We start from the raw sequence: 16,570 nt of genomic DNA, 5'->3' as shown, positions 1-16,570 counted from the left end.
ATGCTCACATATGAAGGGAAGCACGAGCAAGGATTGTATGCGGTTAACAAGAAATGTGAGAGGATTCCTATATGGCTTGAGATGGTTGCTATTTTGTTGATGTCAGATGTCAACGAGTCAAGAGCATCTCTTTTGGAACAAGTGGGAACTTTCAGGCAGAGTATATTGGAAGTAGAGAAAGAACTTTTAAAATTCAGAAGATCAGGGAAGAAAAGGGTTAAAACAACAAAAGTTCGGTCCTCGGCGAAACACATAAAAGAGCAATTGATTGATTATAGATGGATTTAGCAAACAATTGTAGATGGATTTGTTCGATAATCTACTGTTTAGATAGCTGTTATTGATTGTTTGAACAAATTTGATGTAGCTGTCATTGATTGACTGAACAAGTTAGTGTTTTGCAATGACTTTAAGCTGTTATTGTAATATCTCTAGACAGTTATTCCAATGATCAAATGCAATTATTCTATCAGCTTTCATGTAGCTGATTATTGTAAAGCGTTTGCCCAATTATTTTAAAGCATACCTCTGATTATTTTAAAGCTCTCATGCATCTGATTATTGTAAAGCTCCTCCCCAATTATTTTAAAGCATATCTTTGATTATTGTAACAAATTGGCAAGTGCAAAGCATCATCAATTACAAAAAGCATTATCAAATTAATATATTTATGGAAAAAGTCGAACGATTGCGTATAAACTCAGCATCAATTATTATAAAGCACAATTGTGATTATTGTATAGTTTTCACATGATTATTCAGTTATTCAAATGATCAAATGCAATTATTTTAAAGCTTTCATGTAGCTGATTATTGTAAAGCGTTTGCCCAATTATTTTAAAGCATACCTCTGATTATTTTAAAGCTCTCATGTATCTGATTATTGTAAAGCTCTTCCCAAATTATTTTAAAGCATATCCTTGATTATTGTAACAAATTGGCAAGCGCAAAGCATTATCAATTACTTCAGAAGCATTATCAAATTAATATATTTATGGAAAAAAATCAGAACAATTGCAAATAACCTCAACATCAATTATTGTAAAGCATAATTGTGATTATTGTATAGTTTTCACATGATTATTGTAATAGCGCAAGGTATTATTAAATGAACAAAATCAGAACAATTGCAAAAAAATTCAACATCAATTAATGTAAAGCATAACTTTGATTATTGTAAAAGTCTAACACACTTATTGTAAAGTATACCCCTGATTACTTGTAAAAAAGTCTAACACAATTATTTTGCAATCTTGCGGTTATTTGTAAAGCATAATATGGATTATTTTAAAACGTAATCTTGATTATTTTAAAGCGTAATGCATTTTTCATTCTTCTTCTTCATCTTCATCCTCCATTTCATTTTCCTCTTCATCTTCTTCCTCCAAAGCATGCTCAACAAACGGATTTGGACAGTTTCTCTTGTCATGGTGTCCCATTTGTTTGCAGTTATTACATAGCCTCTTCGGTTTGCTCGCCTTCTCAATTGCCTTATCCTTGTTTGATTTCATTCTCATGCCGCTTCCTTTGTTTTTTGCAATCTTGGGTGGAAGAACAGTAATATTTGATTTTGCTGAACAACCTAAGAGCATTTCCAGTTCTTGATCCTTTGTCAAGCTCTCTTTGGTTGGATTTATTTTCTCTCGGAATTGTAAAAGCATCAAACTTAGCTCCTTGATTTGATTATCAGGCATCGAGTTAAGAACACTTATTGTTGCATAAAACTCTGACCATACCCTTGATAATTCCAATTTTCTCAAATCAGTGGGATCGTAGTCTTGCAATAACTTTCCATCCAGTCCATACAAAGGCTTTCTATATGATTTCTTCGTCCATCTAGTTTCGATGTACTGCTCCGGTATACTTTGCAGTCCTTTTCCTGATATAATCCATATAATGTGTTTACAAAGGATTCCTTTCCTCTCAAACATCTTGCACGTACATGTTGTTTCCTTTGATTCGTTATTGTGAGCAACCTGCATGCACAGTGTAGTTATTTTAAAAGGCAATCATAGTTATTATATAGTTCAACATGAATTATTTTATGCAGACTAACAATTAACACCAAGGTAGAAGTCCTTCAGGTTTTTTATGTTTAATATAATGTTACAAAGTAGTTTTCACATGATTATTAATTTATTCAAATGATCAAATGCAATTATTTTAAAGCTTTTCATGTAGCTGATTATTGTAAAGCGTTTGCCCAATTATTGTAAAGCATACCTCTGATTATTTTAAAGCTCTCATGTATCTGATTATTGTAAAGCTCTTCTCCAATTATTTTAAAGCATATCCTTGATTATTGTAACAAATTGGCAAGTGTAAAGCATTATCAATTACTGTAAAGCATTATCAAATTAATATATTTATGGAAAAAAATCAGAACAATTGCAAATAAACTCAACATCAATTATTGTAAAGCATAATTGTGATTATTGTATAGTTTTCACATGATTTTTTTAATGGTAAAACACGGTTATTGTATTCTTTTATCACAGTTATTGTATGTTAAAGTAAAAAGACAATTATGTTTATAAAATTGAATAACCTGAAATATTCTATGCTTCTTGTAGGCATCTTCAACATTTATAATGTGCATGTTTCCTTGCTCAGAAAACCCCCTAACGGCACACGAACAGGGAGCCATTTGCACTTGCTCTTGGAACTCATAGAAAACAGTATGTGTGTAGATTTTAGATGCATGTTTGATAGGCTTATCGCGTACCTATGCAAAGATAAAATTCCCTAAACACAAATTAATGTAGTAATAGGGGTCGAACCACAAGGAAACGGGAATTACTTCGTGAATTGCTATGGGTAGATTCTTATCAAGGTCGATTACGATTTGGTTTGGTTTGGTTGATTGATGATTAATAAGAATTATGATGTAAAATATATAATAAAAGAGAGTCTAAGGGGTTCGGGTCACACATGCAAAAGTAAACATATGAACATGATAAACTCGGTACTAATAACATTGTCAATTGCTTAGGCTTAAAGATACCCATCTTACGATATTAGCATCAACCATAGACCGGGTCCTAGAGAAACTCTCGTCCATGACTAGGTCGTCCTACTATGCATGCTTAGTCTAATTCAATTCCGTGCCTCTCGACTTATAGAACGAATAAACAAACTTAATCAATTGAATAGGGCCCCAAACAAAGATTAAACATTGTGGCACAAGCATGTGATAGAAGCAATATGAACAATATTATTATTAACTTATTTTATCATGTTACATATTTGATTATTGCATGGCTCCCCTAGCCCTTAGACCAAGAGAATTAGCTACTCATACTAAAATGTAAATTGCAAACTAAATTATAAGAAATGCTAAACATGGTTGTATGATTTATATGGATTTGATAATATAACATGTAAAAGGAATAATGCTAATGTAAAATGAAGTACTTAATTGTAAACTATGTGGTAACTAAATTAGTAATGTAAATAGCAAACTAGAAATAAGAATACCTTAATAGAGAATAACTTGTATAGAAGAACAAATTGTAACCAAATGCTTGAATGTATAAAATAACCAAATGTTTAAGAACCAAATGCTTAACAATATTGAAAACAAAATATGAAAACTAATGAGAGAATTATAAAGCTTGAGGCTATTCTAAGATGGAAATGGGACGTAAAGATTCGATCCCCAAAGCTTCGGAATACCTCTCCTATTTATAGGAGAGGAAAGCAAAACGTAAGCATTGAAGATGACTATGGCCCCGATCGGGGTTGCATGGCCCCGATCGGGGTCGTGTGTCTCCGTGTTATTTCTCTTAATTCCTCTCTTAATTGCAAATGGTATTCAATGTTGGTGATTAATTGTGCGATTAATCACCCGGTTAAGACCTTAATTCTTGGCATCCTAGGTAGCTTGGAATCCTATCTTTTCCACCTTGACTTGGACTTTGAAGTTGGGCTTGACTTTGATTGTTGGCAACATTTGCAATTCTCACTTCAATCCAACAAATCTTCATGCAAACACCCATCCAAACACTCCCATGCTAGTCCAATGTTAGGCCTTGTTTAGCTTAGTGAACTTGGTGAATAAAATGGTAGGAAAAAGCCTCTAAATGCTTAGATTCCTACAAAACCGTAACAAACACAACAATACACCTAGATCACAAGATTAGCTCAAATATATACTAATTAAAGTATGACGAACAATAGAAACCGAGCTAAAATGAGGGGTACAAGTATATAAAATATGCACTTATCAAACTCCCCCAAGCTAAACCCTTGCTTGTCCTCAAGCAAGAAACCAAATCCCATCAAATGCAATATCCTAAACAAGCTAAGCATAATGATTTAGAAACCCGAAACAACATGGGCAAGGAATAGAGCAAAGCATGGTTGAGATTTACATGACGGCGTAGCATAGGAAACTTTGAATGAACCTTTGAGCTCTTGCATGATCTTTTGACTTATGGACTCTCACGGGGCACTCAAAACTCTTTTTATGTGAAAGGACAATTTTGTGAATAAACACTCAACTATCCTCAACTTATAATAATGTGCCCGCAATCTAATATGGTAAACACGTCAAAACTAGTAAGCCAAAACACTCAAATGTAAGCATGATAGAGAAGCCAAATGAGTAGGAAGAAGGCAAATAAACATGGGTAAGAAGGGGGAATAAACGAATTATGGTAATGTGGAGCTAAGTCAAGCTAGCAACTACCAAATGTAAGGATGCTCAATCCCAATTCCAACCCAATTTTGCAATTCAAACCATGAGAAAATCCTCCAAAATATATGAATAATGCTTGAGAATTTCTCACATCTTTTCTTCTTCTCTTTTTTTTCAATGCATACTTCTTTTTTTCATTTTCATGCTTTTTCTCATTTCTTCATTTTTTTCCATCTTCATTTTTTCATTTTTCTTTCATTTTCCAATTTCATCACTTCAACTTTTTCATTTCTCTTTTTTTTTTCTTGAGCATTAAGACCAAGCTCACATGATATTCAAACTTTGAAACAAATCCCAATTGAGCACCCAAACAAAACCAAACAAAGCTACTAGCTCAACAAGGGTAGGCAAGTTATAATGTAGCTAGGGAAAATGTTTATGAAAGGGGTCAAAAAGGCAATTATATTCATGTGAATGGCTCCAAAATGCTATAACAAATGAATGCATGCTTACCAAGAGATGACATGAAGACCATACTTGTGCGTTTTGATGTAACACACATCGTAAGGAGACCTACACTCACCTAAGAGAGACCGGATATGGATGCATCGGTCAAAGAGAGGCTCTACCTTACCATCTTGTAGCTTGCCAATAGTCAAGATCAAGCCTATTTGGTTCATTCTCCATCTCCCACCTACTATGTCAAGACATCCCCATGTAGCTAATATCCCAACATGAAAGAATAAATCATTAGCAACAAGCCATTTTTAGGATAAGCAAAGAGGAAAGTAGGCTACAAGCAAGCATAAAGCAAAAATTTCTCCCAAAAATTTAATTTCTCCCAAAAATTTTCAAAATTTCTACACTACATGCAAACTATACTATATGCAAATGCAATATCTCCCCCCAAGCTAAACATCACATTGTCCTCAATGTGCCAACCATCCAAAACACCCAATCAAACCATAAAAATGGCTCAAAGCACAAAACAGGAAGGACTAGAGGTTATGTTTAATGGGATGCAAGATCTAAACTAAAATGCAAAGCAATTAAAACTTACTCGACTTGCTAATCTCCCCCAAGCTAGCATGAATTCGGGGGGATGTAGATGTTTCTTTATGACTTTAGTAAAGGAATGCGAAGAAACGAGGGAGAAAGGAGGAAATGAGTACCGTCGGGTATGTGTGAATGATAGAAAGAAATCCACCCCTTTTTTTTACCCGTATAGAACAAAGGCCAAGAAGTCACAGAACCATGACCCCGATCGGGGCCACCCAACCCCGATCCCGATCGGGGTTGACCTCCTCTTCAGATTTTGACTCTTTTCCGCATTTGTTTTAACTCCTTCTCGTTTTTCGAAAACCACGTCCCCGAACGGGGTTCTGGCATGGGGCTGCGTGCAATATTCACTTCTAATTCTTCTTCCTTCATTTTCACCTAAAAATCACAAAAAGAAACACCATCAAGTCGAACATTTTATTACTAATCTACAAAAACAATAAAATGCAGAAAATTAAAAACAAAAATAAACAAAAGCAATAAAAAGCTTGGGTTGCCTCCCAAGAAGCGCTGGTTTAACGTCCCGCACGACGTAAGAAGCTATTTGATTCAAGTTTTGTCATTGAGCTTGCCACCAACCAAGCTCCATGTCATAGCTCCTTTAGCATTCCGCAACCATTTGAAATTTTTCAAATAAAATTTTCCTTTCTTCTTTTTGACACTCTTAGCATTAGTGCCCTTGTCACCTACAAAACAAACAACACCCATTTCGTCCTCCAACGGATCCATTAGTAAGGATCCAAGCGTAGTAGAGGCATAAGAAGAGTCCACAGTGCTAAGTAAATAACAAGACTTTTGTAACATTGGGCTTCTAATGGTGTTGTTTTTGCTAAAGGAAACCCGGTCATCACCCACTTCCAACGTCAACCTCCCATTTTTCACATCAATTAACGCACCCGCGGTGCGTAAAAATGGCCTACCCAATATAATTGGGGTTTGTGAATCCTCGGCCATGTCAAGTATGAGGAAGTCAACGGGTATGAAAAACTTGCCAACTTTGACGGGAACATCTTCTAAGACACCTAGGGGTCGCTTTAAAGAACGGTCCGCCATTTGCAATGTAATACTTGTGCATTTTAAAGCACCCATGTTAAGTTTTTCACAAAGGGAGTAGGGCATGACACTTACACTAGCACCTAGGTCGCAAAGGGCCTTATCAATGGTATATTTGCCTATAGTGCAAGGAATAGAATAGCTACCGGGGTCCTTAAGTTTCGGGGGAGACTTGTTTTGTAAGAGTGCACTACACTCTTCGGTGAAAGCAATGGTCTCAACCTCATTGAAGGATCGCTTCTTTGAGAGGATTTCCTTCATAAACTTTGCATAAGAAGGGACTTGGGTAATCAATTCCATAAACGGGATGGTGACTTGCAAATTCTTACAAACTTCCAAAAATTTAGCAAACTTACCTTCCTCCTTGTGCTTTGCTAGAAGATGGGGAAATGGTACTTGAACAACTTCTTTGGGAGGAGCATCCTCCACATCTTTCTCATTCTCATTGGGAATACTCACCTTTGTTGGAACGGCATCACTCTCCTTAGCATTAGGAGAAACTTCTTCAACAATTACCTCATCACTTTCTTTGGGCATAGGAGACTCAACATTCTTGGCATCAAGCTTGCTCTTCCTCTTTAGCATCAACAACCGGTGAGGAAATGGCACACGATCTTTAACAATAGGCTCTTCACCAGCCTTCCTTTTGTCATTTCCCCCAAGCTTAGCTTTTTTAACAACCACCTCTTCATCCAAAGTCATGGATGGCCCATCATAGCTTGAACCACTTCTCAAGGAAATAGAATTAACGGTTTCATGTGGTTGCTCACCTTGGGGAGGTAGTTGACCATTCTTCCTTTGAGAGCTAGAGCGGCTAGTTGAGCCACTTGTTGTTCCAACATCTTGACCGCGGCACTATGAGCTTGATCATTCTTTTGAATTTGAGCCAATAATTCCCTTTGCATTTGGATTATCATGCCCTCGAGCTTACCAACTCCTTGATTGTTTTGTTGGCCATTTTGTGGTGGATTTTGTTGGAAATTGTTTTGTGGGGGCCTTTGTTGATTTTGATAACCCGGTGGAGGGATATACTTTTGTTGTTGAGGGACATAGGCATTTTGTTGTGGTGGGGGTTGAGGGTTAAGCACATTGTTGCTATTGTAAGACAAGTTCGGGTGAAATTTTGTATTTGGGTTATAAGTGTTGGAAAATGTACCCGGTGGATATAAACTTTGTCTTAAAGCTTGAAAAGCATTTACCTCTTCAATGGGGGCTCGGCAATGAGCGGCATAATGACCCGCACCTCCACAACCGTCACAAACAATGATTTGGCTTGTTGAAGATACAACATTGAGTTGTTGGATGGAATCTTTAGCATCTTTTTCCGCCAATTGTTGTTGAAGCAAGGCAATTTGAGCTAGCAAAACGGAGTTGGTGGAGGATTCTTCTTTACCTTTAGGTGGCACAACTCGGGAATTGACATATTGGGCATCATGGACCGCCATAGATTCGATCGTGGCATGAGCAAGATCGGTGTCAATTTGATCAAACCGCCCATTGTTGGCGGAATCAAGAATCCTTCGGGACTCGGCACAACATCCATTGTAGAATGTTATTGCTAGAAACCAATCATCTAGCCCATGATGTGGGCATTGCCTTTGAAGCTCTTTGTACCTCTCCCAAGCCTCATATAAGCTCTCAAGAGCTTGTTGACGGAATCCGGTGATTTGGCTCCTCAAAGTTTGAGTTTTCTCCGGTGGAAAAAACTTTTGGTAAAAAGCAAGAGCCAATGTCTCCCAATTGGTGATTCCCATGGCGGTGCGGTCAAGGCTATTGATCCAAAGCTTGGCCTTGTCCTTCAAAGAGAAAGGGAAAAGTATTTCCCTTATTTGGGCTTGGGTGACGCCCGTTTGACGGATCATGGAGCAATAGTCACAAAAGTTTTGCACATGCAAATTGGGATCCTCCAAAGGACTTCCTCCAAATTGCTTCCTCTCCACAAGGCTAATGAAAGCCGGTTTGATCTCGAATTCCGGCGCGGTGATTTGAGTGGTGGTGATTCCGGCCGGAAGCATGGCCGCGGTGGGCTTTGAATGATCGGAAAGTTTCACCATCTTTTTGGTAGTAGATGGTGATGGTGGTGGAGATGATGAACTTGAAACCTCCTCCTCTTCAAGGGCCTCTAGATCGTCTAAGTAAAGACTTTCTAGCACTTTCAACTTGTACGGGTGAGGTGGCTTCTTTAACTTCTTTCCAGAAACGTCGTCTTCTCCTAAAGGTTTTCTCGGGCTCGGAATCCGGTGAAAGCAATTCTCCACTACGAGAGGACCTGGGCATAAGACAACAATTTCTAGGAAAATGATAAGTAACGGTCTCAAGGAACAAGTGTTCCCCAAGACAAAGAAAAGCAAGATAAAAATCGACAATTCACAATGCAATAAAACCGTTTCCCCGGCAACGGCGCCAAAATTTGATAGGCTTATCGCGTACCTATGCAAAGATAAAATTCCCTAAACACAAATTAATGTAGTAATAGGGGTCGAACCACAAGGAAACGGGAATTACTTCGTGAATTGCTATGGGTAGATTCTTATCAAGGTCGATTACGATTTGGTTTGGTTTGGTTGATTGATGATTAATAAGAATTATGATGTAAAATATATAATAAAAGAGAGTCTAAGGGGTTCGGGTCACACATGCAAAAGTAAACATATGAACATGATAAACTCGGTACTAATAACATTGTCAATTGCTTAGGCTTAAAGATACCCATCTTACGATATTAGCATCAACCATAGACCGGGTCCTAGAGAAACTCTCGTCCATGACTAGGTCGTCCTACTATGCATGCTTAGTCTAATTCAATTCCGTGCCTCTCGACTTATAGAACGAATAAACAAACTTAATCAATTGAATAGGGCCCCAAACAAAGATTAAACATTGTGGCACAAGCATGTGATAGAAGCAATATGAACAATATTATTATTAACTTATTTTATCATGTTACATATTTGATTATTGCATGGCTCCCCTAGCCCTTAGACCAAGAGAATTAGCTACTCATACTAAAATGTAAATTGCAAACTAAATTATAAGAAATGCTAAACATGGTTGTATGATTTATATGGATTTGATAATATAACATGTAAAAGGAATAATGCTAATGTAAAATGAAGTACTTAATTGTAAACTATGTGGTAACTAAATTAGTAATGTAAATTGCAAACTAGAAATAAGAATACCTTAATAGAGAATAACTTGTATAGACGAACAAATTGTAACCAAATGCTTGAATGTATAAAATAACCAAATGTTTAAGAACCAAATGCTTAACAATATTGAAAACAAAATATGAAAACTAATGAGAGAATTATAAAGCTTGAGGCTATTCTAAGATGGAAATGGGACGTAAAGATTCGATCCCCAAAGCTTCGGAATACCTCTCCTATTTATAGGAGAGGAAAGCAAAACGTAAGCATTGAAGATGACTATGGCCCCGATCGGGGTTGCATGGCCCCGATCGGGGTCGTGTGTCTCCGTGTTATTTCTCTTAATTCCTCTCTTAATTGCAAATGGTATCCAATGTTGGTGATTAATTGTGCGATTAATCACCCGGTTAAGACCTTAGGGGGCGTTTGGTTCAATAGCATGGAATGGAATGGATTGGAATATGAACCCATAATGGTATGGGGTTCTAAATCCATTCCTTTATAAACTTGTTTGGTTCATCTCAAATTGTAGAAGGGAGGAATGGAGTTAGATACCAAGGGGGGAAGTTGGGTATGGGATTCTAGGGGGTTGGAATGGAGTTAGAATCCATTGGGTATCTAACTCCATTCCAAAACACTCCAACCAAACATTGGAATGGAGCAAATCCATTCCAATCCATTCCAAGAGAGCCAACCAAACACCCCCTTAATTCTTGGCATCCTAGGTAGCTTGGAATCCTATCTTTTCCACCTTGACTTGGACTTTGAAGTTGGGCTTGACTTTGATTGTTGGCAACATTTGCAATTCTCACTTCAATCCAACAAATCTTCATGCAAACACCCATCCAAACACTCCCATGCTAGTTCAATGTTAGGCCTTGTTTAGCTTAGTGAACTTGGTGAATAAAATGGTAGGAAAAAGCCTCTAAATGCTTAGATTCCTACAAAACCGTAACAAACACAACAATACACCTAGAACACAAGATTAGCTCAAATATATACTAATTAAAGTATGACGAACAATAGAAACCGAGCTAAAATGAGGGGTACAAGTATATAAAATATGCACTTATCAATGTTTTTCAATCATTGTCTTAGAAGAAACCCGTGGCAATGTGCTGTCACTTGCAGCATCAAGAAATCTGTGATTATAGCGTTGTTGTTCCATTGCACTCTGAAAACGCAACCAAAATTCTACAAGTGTGCCATCTATGCTCTCAAATCTTTTGAAATAACTGTTTTGACTCTCTGATCTTTGTGTAGTCTTCAAAAGGCAGCCTAAAGGCAAATCCCTAAAGTAAGCAGGTATCCATTTGTGCCTTTTGCCATACATGTATGTCAACCAAGTATTATCATTCAACTCAAAGTCATTAATCACTTGAGTCCATTTTTCTTCAAACTCAATGGGTTCCAAGTCAGTATCCCAAACAACTCCGCATATCCGCTCAACAAAGTCAGTCTCCTTACAAATCCGTGACTCAACTTTATCGGTAAGTTTTTTCATTATATGCCACATGCGAACGATGTCTTGCTTGCTTGAATACGTAACGCACCCCGAGTTTAATTGCTTGGATCTTGATCGGTAAGAATGCATTGAGGTTCCTTGTTGCCCATACAATCAAGGAACTTCTTAAACACCCAAATGAATGACCCATCGTTCTCATGATCGACAAGTGCGGCAGCAAAAGTCACTGATTTTTTGTGGTTGTCAACACCAGTGAATGGGGTGAAGGCCATGTGGTACTTGTTAGTACCGTAAGTAGGATCAAAGGTGATGGTGTCCTCAAACAAAGAATAATTCATTCTTGCTTGTGCATCTGCCCAAAAGATTTTAGCCAAACAATTATCCTCATCAACTTGGTAAGCATAGTAAAAGCCATCTTGTGATTCAGAAAGTGCCTTTAAATAATCGAGAATCATGTCGATCCTTCTCACCTATATAACATTTAATATTTCTTTTGAAGTTCTTGAATTCCGTGAGAGATGCACCAATGTTTGCATACCCATTTGATTGTTCGGCGAAATTCTAAAAGTCTTGGTAGCCCCGATGTTGAGTTTACAATTGTTAACAATTGTCCGCTTCATGTAAAGGTTAAGTGTTCTTACGTTTTTCCGAATTCCCGTTCTTTGAGTGAGCAGAGTTTGTGATTATGACCTTCATAAAACGTATTAATAGCATACCCTATTAGCTCCTTAAGGTCATTGAATACAGCACAAAACCGTATTTTTGTGTTGCAACCAAATCTTGTTATTTTTGTTTTCTTTGGCTCTACAGACCTTTTCCTCTTCTTTTTCTCTTCTGTGTTTTCAAATTCAACAACAGTTTGAGTTTTTTGCGATCCTCTTTGAATCCATGTCCATTGTTGCATCACCATTGATTTTTTTGTCTATCAAACCATCACGGAATCTTGTTTGTGTGTACTTTCTTGGTATGAAACAACAAGCCACAAAGATATAAATTGTAAAACTCTATTGCCTCCTCCAGCTTTACAAACATTAATCCCAGAGCAGGTTTGAAACCATTTTCTACCATCCTATTCCACTCCTCACTGCCACCTGGAGTATATCTCAATCCCAGATTATGGATAGTATTTTTTCCTGTTTCAGACGCAACAGTAGGTGTAGAAAAAGTTGTTGCATTGGTAGTATTAATTTCAATGCCTGGAAACATTAAAACAGAAGAATTGTTATGGTATTATTAATTTCAATATCTTAGATTCTATACAAAACAAAACAATACAACCTCTGCTACAGCAGTTATTTTAACGTTATAATGCAGTTATTGTATTATACAAATGCAATTATTCTATCGGGGGGGGGGGGAGGGTTTTAGTGGAATTGGTAGCCTAGTCCACCACAATGCACACACAGTTATTTTAATGTAATAACAAAGCTATTTTAATACTGTAAGGCAGTTATTGTATTATTGTAATCCAATTATTCAAATACTAGATATTGAATGTGATGTGAGTTTTGCGGAAGCGGGAATCTCGTGATTTTGACTTGACATTGTAAATTTTGTATTTTTTTAGAGAATTGGAAATAAGGGGAAAAGAAAGGATATTTGTCGCGGTTAGACCTATAACTAGAGCTGGCAAATAATGACACGACACGAAAACACGACACGAACCCGACACGAAATTAACAGGTTTGGGTTGAGGCTCAATGACCCATTTATGTAAATGGGTTGACACGAACACGACACGATATTTAATTGGGTCGGGTTTGGGTTGAGCTCTCTAAACACGAACCCGACACGAATGACCTGTTTAATAAATTAATCCTAATTTTTTTTATCTTTCATCACATAAATATAGTTAAAACTTTCCAAATATTGGCATGATACGAAAACACGACCCGAACCCGACACGATATTAGCGGGTTAGGGTTGAGGCTTGATGACCCATTTATGTAAGTGGGTCGACACGAACACGACACGAGATTTAAACGGGTCGGGTTTGGGTTGAAGGGTTTGTGACCCGTTTACATGTGACACGAACACGAACCCGACACGACCCGATCTGTTTGCCAGGTCTACCTATAACCACGCCAATATTTGAATTGTTTGATGCTCGTCAAACAACTCGACTTAAACTTGGGATCACGTCCTTTGTTTAAGCAAGGTGCGAAATCGCGTTTCGACCTCTTGAGCCAAAGTACTTGTGTAACGACACAAATAACCAAGACAAGATTTTGAGAATTAACTCGATTTTTATAAAACAACATATGAAAAAAATAAAACTCACCAACTAGGCCGTATATAGCCTCCCTACACGGTTCACCAAGAGGGCTTTAATGCCTTCTTTGAACCATAATTCCAAGGCTAATTTATTCTATCCTAGTTTTTCTACAATTTATTTTAAATGCTTATGGAAAAATTAAACTACAACAAAAACTAGAAGAGAATACAATTAACTAGGAAAGGATTAAATGGAGGTGCATTGATCTTTTTCTTCTCCTTTTCCCACACTTGACCGTGTGCCTCAAGCTCCCCTCCGTTTTTTTTTTTTTTTTTTTTTTTTGCATTTCGTGATACGGTATTTTCCGGTAGAATTTTTATTTGAAGCTTCGCACCGTATTCACATCAATTCCTCCTTCTTTTAGAAGAATCGTCCCGATTCTTCATGGCTCCCAATTCTTCGTCGCTTCCTTTTTCGAATTGTATTTTTAAAACGTTTAGGAAGTCGTGGGTGTAATGCCTTAACTGCGATCCTTGAGGCGGCCGTGCTTTGCCCTCTCGCTGATTCAATTTTGTTGCTTCCAATTGATTCCTTTATCCACGGTGCTATTGCCTTGCCTCGGCCCCTTCTAGCATACGGATTTAAACCAATCCAATCGGTCTCCTCGACTTGTCTTTCCAAGGTTCCTTGAGTTGCTATTGTCTTACTCCCGCTCCTCCTAACATAAGGGTTCAAACCTATCCAATCGGGCTCCTCGATTTTTCTCTCCATGGCCCTTGGAGTCCCGCCCTTTGTTGGTGGATCATTAGTCCGAACTCGCCTAAGAATGAACTTAAGGCTTCCTTGTCCCTTTGCTTCAAATCGATACATGCTTGCAATCTTAGTTGGCTCCTCTACTTGCGTCGTGAGCCATCCACCACGGCAAGTCTCCACTCGGGATGGCAAAGGGAATCCGTCATCTTGAACGGTCACGTCGATGGTGGGCTGGTTGGGTGGTGCGTGACCCGCCGGTGGCTCGGGGTCACGGCCGTTGTCTTGCGGTGGCTCCGGCAAAAATTGCTTGTCACCAAAGTCGACATTAGGGATTAGACCATTCCCGTGGCAGCCTTGGTCGTCGCGTGTGACGGGTCCGAATTCATCAATGGTTGGGCCGATTAAACCCATATCGTTGCGGTTGTTGGGGCCATGTTCGCACCAAGCATCATATTGCTCTCCTATCTCACGTTGGAGCTCCGACCAATGAAGTCCGTCCTCATCGTTGTATATGTCGTAGATAGGTGGTAGTGAAAGATCGAGAGATGGTTGGTTGAAAAGAGAATCGCATTCCACAGGATCTTCTATGCTCAAGATATCCGAGAGCCGAAGCTCTGATACCACATTTGATGTGAATTTTGCGGAAGCGGGAATCTCGTGATTTTGACTTGACATTGTAAATTTTGTATTTTTTTAGAGAATTGGAAATAAGGGGAAAAGAAAGGATATTTGTCGCGGTTAGACCTATAACCACGCCAATATTTGAATTGTTTGATGCTCGTCAAACAACTCGACTTAAACTTGGGATCACGTCCTTTGTTTAAGCAAGGTGCGAAATCGCGTTTCGACCTCTTGAGCCAAAGTACTTGTGTAACGACACAAATAACCAAGACAAGATTTTGAGAATTAACTCGATTTTTATAAAACAACATATGAAAAAATAAAACTCACCAACGAGGCCTTATATAGCCTCCCTACACGGTTCACCAAGAGGGCTTTAATGCCTTCTTTGAACCATAATTCCAAGGCTAATTTATTCTATCCTAGTTTTTCTACAATTTATTTTAAATGCTTATGGAAAAATTAAACTACAACAAAAACTAGAAGAGAATACAATTAACTAGGAAAGGATTAAATGGAGGTGCATTGATCTTTTTCTTCTCCTTTTCCCACACTTGACCGTGTGCCTCAAGCTCCCCTCCGTTTTTTTTTTTTTTTTTTTTTTTGCATTTCGTGATACGGTATTTTCCGGTAGAATTTTTATTTGAAGCTTCGCACCGTATTCACATCAGAATGATATCATGAATGAAAACCTACATGCAATTACTGTTAAACTTTACATGCAATTACTGTTATGAAAACAATATGAAAACAACTTACATGCAATCAGTAATTTGAACAAAAAACTTATCAACGTAATAACAACAGTTTTTATATCAGCATTATGTCACAAATTTATACCTGAATTCATCGTTTTTTGATTATCAGCATTATTATCAATCATAGTAAGCGTTTGATCGTCTGAATTCAACATCGTTGAAGCTGAATTTTATTGGAAAAACACGTAAATTAAGGCAGAATTTGTTATTTGATTCAATTACTGAAATTATTCGATTATTAAATCAGAAATCGGGAAGAAATATCAATACCTTCAGTCGAATTTGAAGAATTAGGGTTTTCGGAGAATTGTGGATCAAATTTCGAAAAATTGATGAACAAATTGATAGTTTTAATTGAAAGAATCAAAATAATGAACGAATTGTTGATCAAATTTTGAAGAACTGATGAATTTCTTGATCAAATTTGTTGATCAAAATTTGAAGAACTCGATGAAAAAATTCGCGTGGTTTTTGATGAAACAGAGTGTTTTATCAGTAGAGAGAGAAAGGGGGAGAAAGAGAGAAAAAGCGCTGGGCAGATTATGACGGCTCAATTTTTGATAATTGGGTTTTGTCAACTCATTTGATTATATATGCGGGGGAAACTCACGAAAAGTGTCAAACTCACCGGATCTTGCCTCTCTCTCTATATATGCCTCTCTCTCTCTCTCTCTATATATATATATATATATATATATATAGAGTTAGGATCATGAGAGTCTAGCTTCTTAGGGTAAGTCCGTCCTACCAATCTGAACCGTCAAATGAATGAGATCATACGGTACGGATAGTGCGTGTTAATAAGGGGTAATTATGTAATTTCAAGACCGTGTATATAACTTAATTATCCTAAGTTTG

At 37.5% G+C, this 16,570-nt stretch overlaps 1 protein-coding gene and 1 non-coding gene across 2 annotated transcripts; one reads left to right on the top strand and one right to left on the bottom strand.

Moving 5' to 3' along the window:
* Positions 1 to 326: 326 nt before the first annotated feature.
* Positions 327 to 11,404, bottom strand: LOC141590021 (protein FAR1-RELATED SEQUENCE 1-like). Its single transcript, XM_074410637.1, has 5 exons — positions 11,006 to 11,404; positions 7,211 to 7,327; positions 2,549 to 2,725; positions 1,479 to 1,976; positions 327 to 431 (listed from the first exon to the last, which is right to left on the bottom strand). The coding sequence occupies exons 1-5, from the start codon at positions 11,402 to 11,404 to the stop codon at positions 327 to 329; spliced, it is 1,296 nt and encodes a 431-aa protein (XP_074266738.1).
* Positions 8,327 to 8,433, top strand: LOC141593787 (small nucleolar RNA R71). The gene has a single exon (XR_012521851.1). It is a non-coding gene; the product is annotated as a small nucleolar RNA R71 (small nucleolar RNA).
* Positions 11,405 to 16,570: the final 5,166 nt, after the last annotated feature.

Source organism: Silene latifolia, chromosome 7 (assembly GCF_048544455.1).
Source record: "Silene latifolia isolate original U9 population chromosome 7, ASM4854445v1, whole genome shotgun sequence".
NCBI lineage: Eukaryota > Viridiplantae > Streptophyta > Magnoliopsida > Caryophyllales > Caryophyllaceae > Silene > Silene latifolia.
This window is presented reverse-complemented; position numbering and strand designations above follow the sequence as displayed.